At 36.6% G+C, this 6,943-nt stretch overlaps 1 protein-coding gene across 1 annotated transcript; it reads left to right on the forward strand.

Annotated features, from left to right (window-relative positions):
- The first annotated feature begins 2,548 nt into the window (after positions 1–2,548).
- Positions 2,549–3,806, forward strand: LOC101741925 (uncharacterized). The gene is made up of 2 exons (XM_021350661.2): positions 2,549–2,833; positions 3,507–3,806. Exons 1-2 carry the CDS (start codon positions 2,573–2,575, stop codon positions 3,576–3,578), a joined length of 333 nt encoding a protein of 110 aa, XP_021206336.1. The 5' UTR covers positions 2,549–2,572; the 3' UTR covers positions 3,579–3,806.
- The last annotated feature ends 3,137 nt before the right edge of the window (positions 3,807–6,943 follow it).

A 6,943-nucleotide genomic window follows, 5' to 3' on the forward strand; every position in this document is an offset into this window, starting at 1 on the left:
AAGAAAAAAAACCTTACTAGGAAAGACAGGAAAAATAAAAGGAAAAAAACCTTCTTGAAGCGAACAAATGCCTTATAAATGTATGATTCCTCAGGGGCAATATGTAACGTATGAAAAGTTAAGCGGAAATTCATTTAGCTTATGTTACATCGTCTACAGAAACATAATATGAACCTTATGAATAAATTGGGTGGAAACACAACGCAATTGCTCTAGTCCCCCCTCGTGATATTATGAGAGTGTTCTGTATCTAAATTGAAAAGAATAACATAAAGCCAAGAGCACTTACAAAAATTAATTTTATATATAAATTTACCTATCTCGCTAACTGAAGCGACGATTCGTTTTAATAATTATTTTAACGTACCGGTAAATTATACATATTATATCTAATTATTTTTTTCAAATTAAAATAATATTGTTTTTTTTTTATTACTGTACATTCATTTTTTTTGTACATATGTATTTATGTATGCCTTTAATAATATTTTTCTTGATAATTCGGTTATTTTAGATCACCGATTGAATTACTTCACTTATTGAATCAATTATTAGTCGTGTATTGTTTACCGTAACGTATAAGACGTCCGGTACATTCGTGTTGAGCGATGCACCGGTGATCGAATCCCGCAGGTGGGTACCAATTTTTCTAATGAAATACGTACTCAACAAATGTTCACGGTTGACGTCCACGGTGAAGGAATAACATCGTGTAATAAAAATCAAACCCGCAAAATTATAATTTGCGTAGTTACTGGTGGTAGGACCTCTTGTAAGTCCGCACGGGTAGGTACCACCACCCTGCCTATTTCTGCCGTGAAGCAGTAATGCGTTTCGGTTTGAAGGGTGGGACAGCCGTTGTTACTATACTTGAGACCTTAGAACTCATATCTCAAGGTGGGTGGCGCATTTACGTTATAGATGTCTATGGGCTCCAGTAACACACCACCATACCATCGGATATAAAAAATAGCTAATTCAAAAGATATCCTGATTAAGATAACGTAATAAATTTAGTTATTCATTGTACTAATTTAAAGTTTAAGTGCTTATTATTAATTATATAATATTATGTTATTATTATTAATATATGAGTGCTAAATTGCAATTTAAACACGAAAAATTCTCGTCCAGTGAAACATACTTGTAAAGGAAGCTATTATTATTAAAAATTGTGTTATAAATGCGAGGAAATACCTGACTGCGAGATTTGAACACCTGTATAATAAATAGCATCGCTCGATACTATGTACTTACCTCAAGCGTCTTACGCTTTAGACCACGACAATATTAATTTTAAAGTCAACTTTATTAATAGTATTCAAGCGAATTGTTATTGTTGTTCTTGTAGTCCTTCGGTACCCGGCTGGTACGTAGGGCCCTCACAAGTTGTCTCCACTTAACCCTCTCTTGTGCTTGCTCCTTAACACGTAAGTAAAAAATTAGCGATTTTTAGGACCGCGCATCGTACCAACTTTTCGATCCTGAAAGAGCTTAACATCAAGGAGAGACTATCGTCAACAGTCCAAATACGAATCCTCAAGTTCTTCGGGCACATCACTCGTAATGAGGACTCCATTGAGCGGTTGGTGGTGCAAGGGAAAGTTGAGGGCAAAAGATCTTGCGGACGATGGACCGACATCATTCTTTATTTTTATTTTTTATTGCCTAGATGTGTGGACGAGCTCACAGCCCACCTGGTGTTAAGCGGTTACTGGAACCCATAAACATCTACAACGTAAATGTGCCACACACCTTGAGATATAAGTTCTAAGGTCTCAGTATAGTTACAACGGCTGCTCCACCCTTCAAACCGAAACGCATTACTGCTTCACGGCAGAAATAGGCGGTGCGGTGGTACCTACCCGTGCGGACTCACAAGAGGTCCTACCACCAGTAATTACGCAAATTATAATTTTGCGGGTTTGATTTTTATTACACACGATGTTATTCGTTCACCGTGGAAGTCAATCATGAACATTTGTTAAATACGTATATTTTTAGAAAAATTGGTACATCCGCCTGCGGGATTCGAACAACGTTGCATCTGTACATACGAATGCAGCGGACGCCTTATCCTTTAGGCCACGACGACTTCAAGTTTAGAACGATACGATAAATACGTGTGTCGGAACGGCTTAATATTAGAATGCGAAAAACAATAAATGCAAACGAACTAAAATGAAAACGAAACAAAGCATTTTTTACATTCGGGTAAAAGGGTAATAAAATAAAAGGTGTTCCTTCTGTCATAACAAAAGTAATTGAAACATTTGTTATAGAAATTGTATTGACGAATATTTTATGGCTCATTTTTTTTTGTGTGCAAAATTTAGGAGAAACCGATAAGACCGTGCTTTTCGTTTGTTTAAAACTAAAGAGTATTTTTACCTGAAATACCTTCTATTAGTTTTGCAAACGAGAAATTCATTGTTTTGGTAGCTTTATTATGGTCGGTGATAACTTAATCACCATTTCTAGTAATTTGGCCGTATCATTACTGCACTATTGTTTGTGGGATATAAAATGGGTCGAGAGGTTTGTGAGTGTTCAGTTTTAAAACGAATTCGACATGGTGAATTTGCCAAGCCCGCAAGAGCAGCCTGTCCGTAATGCCAGACAAGCTGGAAGCGTCCGGTTCACGAGGAATCACCACAACTGGGGTGCTAGATACGGCAGACATCGGGACGCGATGCGCGACAAGGAACCGACCACCGTTTATGAGTTAGACAGTTTGGCCGTGCACACGGAGGAGCTAATGGAAAAGTACACACCGAAATCAAATAAAAATTACGCTATCGCAATGGATCTCCTACGTCTTCAGTATAATCTGGTGAGTTTAAAAAGTTATCTCTTATCAAATATGTAGTAATATTTTGTATAGACATGTTCAATTTAGTTCACCTGACTGAGTCTGCGGTACGAAAGTTAGTGCTCTTAACAGCCGAGCCGCGGGTCAGATCGATTTTTTTATTGCTTAGATAGGTGGACGAGCTCACAGACCACCTGGTGTTAAGTGGTTACGGGAGCCCATAGATATCTATAACGTAAATGCCGCCACCCACCCTGAGACGTGCGAGGTCCTGCCATCAGTAAAGCATACATTGGTATAATGAACAGGCTTGTTTGCTCTTTACCTGGGCGTTTAATATCTTTGTCTATGGATATATGTATTTAAAAGTATGTATCAGTCTCTAGAGACTCGAGGAAACTAGTTTCCATAGCACAGGGAATCCTCGTTTGGGGTCAGATGACCGTACTCCCGGCTAATATTATTTTTGGCATTATTCATTTTGAACATATGTATATTATTTTAGTATCCAATCATAATTATAAAGAATCCGATTGCCGATTTCTATTCTTCATAATAACGAAGATTGGATTGGCATGGAGAATTGAATGTTTTCTATTTATTTATTGTCACGTTAAAATTTCGCATCGTCTAGTTAAACCTTGTTAGTTCTGTTTGGACTTATGATTATATCTGTTATTTTTTTTTCTTTCAGAATTTTATGATAGCATGCGAACATTGCAACGGCAATCACGGCATTGATGAACTCATTGCCCCCGAGCGGTGATCAGGAAGCAAACGTATCATCTGCTAACAGAACAAAGTTTGAATTCCAAAATACTATTACTATTATTTTCATATGTAAACGATTTTGATATGTTAGTTTTAATAATATTTTAAACTTAATCGAGAGACGTGATTTAGATGTGCGATACAAGTGCTAAAACGATAGTTTTAAGAGATCAATTGTAAACTTTTACAATTAGTTGGGGTCGTAATAAATCATTGCAATACACCATGTTTTTCTGTTTTATCGTTTCCTAATCAACATAACATTAAAATTACAATACTTGATTATCGATCAATAAATGAGCTATGGAGTCATTAAGAAATTTTATATTTAACAACAAATATTTTAAAATTTCCAAATATGTATGTGTTAACTAATTTGTTAATGATGCGATTAAATATAACATTGAAAAATAAATTAGATTTTAATTAATTGTGTTCTTGTAAATTCAGCATAGTTCATTTATGTCTACGGAGTTCTAGACAAATAAAAATTAAACAAACACTATGCGTGATAGCTGATGTCCTGACTGATATGGAATTATAGCGTTTGAAATTTTACTAACATTGAAAATTCTCAAAAGATTTTTTATTTTTTTATTGCATAGATGGGTGGACGAGTTCACAGCCCATCTGATGTTAAGTGATTACCGGAGCCCATAGACATCTACAACGTAAATGCCGCCACCCACCTTGAGATACGAATTCTAAGGTCTCGGTATAGTTACAAAGACTGTCCCGCCCTTCAAACCGAAACGCATTACTGCTTCACGGCAGAAACAGGCAGGGTAGTGGTAGCTACCCGTGCGGACTCACAAGAGGTCCTACCACCAGGTTGCTGGTGCCATCTGGGCTTACAATGAGTCTACTACCAGTAAATGCATGTTGGTGATCGCAGTACGATGCTACTTTAAGTACAGTGAATCCCTTATTCGCGTTATACGACGCTCGCGGGAAGAGATGGGGTGATGCTATGCTAGGCCGACACAACACAGCCAAACGAGTAAATATATGCATATTGTTGAATGCGGTCTGCCTTATAAATTATGCACCTGTGAACACAAAGCACTTGCTCTATCAACTTGCAAGGCACAAAAGAGTCAACAATCAATAATTGAACTGAAGTCTATTATCAATTAGCTTTATCAAAAATTCATATACCTACTGCATCAGTGGGGAACTGAGAACCGGTGGAGCTGGTTTTACATAAAATAAATAATAATAAAACAATTCGTTTATTTAATGTTTACCTATTCAGTTTTTTATGATCATTTAATTTATATTACAGTTAATAATATTGCAGTAGGTAATCGGTCAATCAATTGTACCGGTTTTACAGAAATCGTTGTCGGAGACGAAGACACTTAGTAGTGCTGTTGATTTTTGAACGAATAACGTTAAGGTACCCTATTGAAAAGTTATGAATATCTAAGTATAGCACGGCGACTGCGTACTGTAAGATTTTCCTCACAGTGGACGTCTATCCACCTGAAAGTCCTGTTGAAAGTCGTGGCATTCCGATGAACGTAGCGTAGGACCAGTCGTCGTGATGACGCTTGGTGGAAGTTTTTGTAGGCTACTTTTTTTGGGTCTAACATAGAAGAACTGCACCCAATGCGACTTAATTAAAATCAGATTACGCGCTGAGTCAACCGCTTCACGACACGGTGCCTTTTAATTCTAAGGGTTATAGATAGACTTAGATGTATTAGAAAATTTGATCATCATTCCAGTCATCCAGATCATCATTCTAGTTCCGAAAATCTCAAAAGGCCATGAAATTCTCAAAAGGCATTGCGTGAGATAATATTAATTAAGCGCATTGCTCGTGACGTGGGGGAAATCAGAGTAAATTAGTCCTCACAGTTGAATATACTTAATGCAGCAGACGAACAATTAGGTGGGTGGCAGCATTCACGTTGAGAGATCTCTAGACATCTTTTTTTCCTACCTGTGCTGATAGCCTTAGGAGGCTATTTCAGCTTCTCCTTGACGTGTAGGTGAGCTCACGGGGCTCAAACCGGAAGTGTTGCGATCATTGGCCCTAGCAAGAGCAGTGCTTCACAGAATCTACCACCGAATCGGAAACGTGACCCACTGAGAAGATCCCGCGAGAAACTCAGGGGGCTGTGTCTATGGGTTAATATAGACACCGGTAACTACATACCACTACGCGTGAGCTCATTCACCCCTCTACGCAATAAAAGTATTTTTATAGGAAAGTTAGAATTTGATGCCTTTTGATATTTTTTACACAATGGTATTATTTCAATAATGAAAAAATAATTCATAAGAATGTTCGTGAATTAATTAATTAATGCACTTCATTAATGCCTAAGTAAAATTGGTACCTGCTTGTAGGGTTTATATTTAGGTATAGTCTCATCGCAGCAGGCTGCGTTATCCTTAAGATGAAAACGACTTCCGCGGTACTTATTATATCATAATAGTATATTGTAAAGTTGAACAAGCGGTTACAGGCTAACTTTAAAAGCATTACAATGTTTCAATATAAATTTATAACATTCGGTATAAATTTTGATTAATTAACAAATAACCTGTCTCGGTTTTGTCTTAACAACGAAAGTCGTAGATTTCTAAATAAAGTATGTACAGATGGTTCGAATTCGATGTTGAAAGCGTGTAATCTTTTCGCCTCTGAAGTTAAACGAGGACATTTTAATGTTTATTGCGTTCAAACGTACGAATATTTAGACTTTCAAAGCGAAATAGAGACCGGCTTCCTCATTAAGACGTCATTAACTCAGCTTTACGGTTTTAGTAGCATTTTCTCTAAATTTATCTTCAATAATTTAAGTTGGCCCGAAGGTTTTTCAGACCTCTGATGATTTAGCATTAAATTTAGTTTTGAATGTTCTATTTAAACCACACAAATGTGTAGATTCCTTTAATTATTGTTCACTCACAATATACTAAATCTTCTTCGTCGTATACATATATAAGTCCATATTTTAATCATTTCTGTTTTATTAGCAGAATTAGCAGAAAGCAGCTTAAGTTCCTATTTAACGGACCCTTTTTGGAAATAATTCCCTAATTATTATCGTAACCACATCTGTGGAAGAGCAATCTAGCTATCTATGTTCCGTAGATGTCAATCCCCTTGGATTGAACGTAGGAAATTAACTGGAACTTCGGAGTTAATCTCAGGAAGTAATATACGGTGTAGGCCCGCCGACGCCTTCTTTAATTGCTGCAAATTAACGAAACTCTTGATTAAACTACATATTTCCCAGAGAGTTAACGAATCGATGCTTGAAAATTAACCTAGTGCAATATTTGATTTTAATCTTATACCTTTAAACGAGCATTCTTGTATATTAATATATATGTATATAATCT

Source organism: Bombyx mori, chromosome 5, assembly GCF_030269925.1.
Source record: "Bombyx mori chromosome 5, ASM3026992v2".
Taxonomy (NCBI): Eukaryota; Metazoa; Arthropoda; class Insecta; order Lepidoptera; family Bombycidae; genus Bombyx; species Bombyx mori.

Coding starts and splice junctions, on each gene's coding strand:
- LOC101741925 (XM_021350661.2), top strand. CDS start 2,573: ATGGTGAATTTGCCAAGCCCGCAAGAGCAGCCTGTCCGTAATGCCAGA. Junction 2,834..3,506: donor TACGTCTTCAGTATAATCTG/GTGAGTTTAAAA, acceptor TTTTTCTTTCAG/AATTTTATGATAGCATGCGA.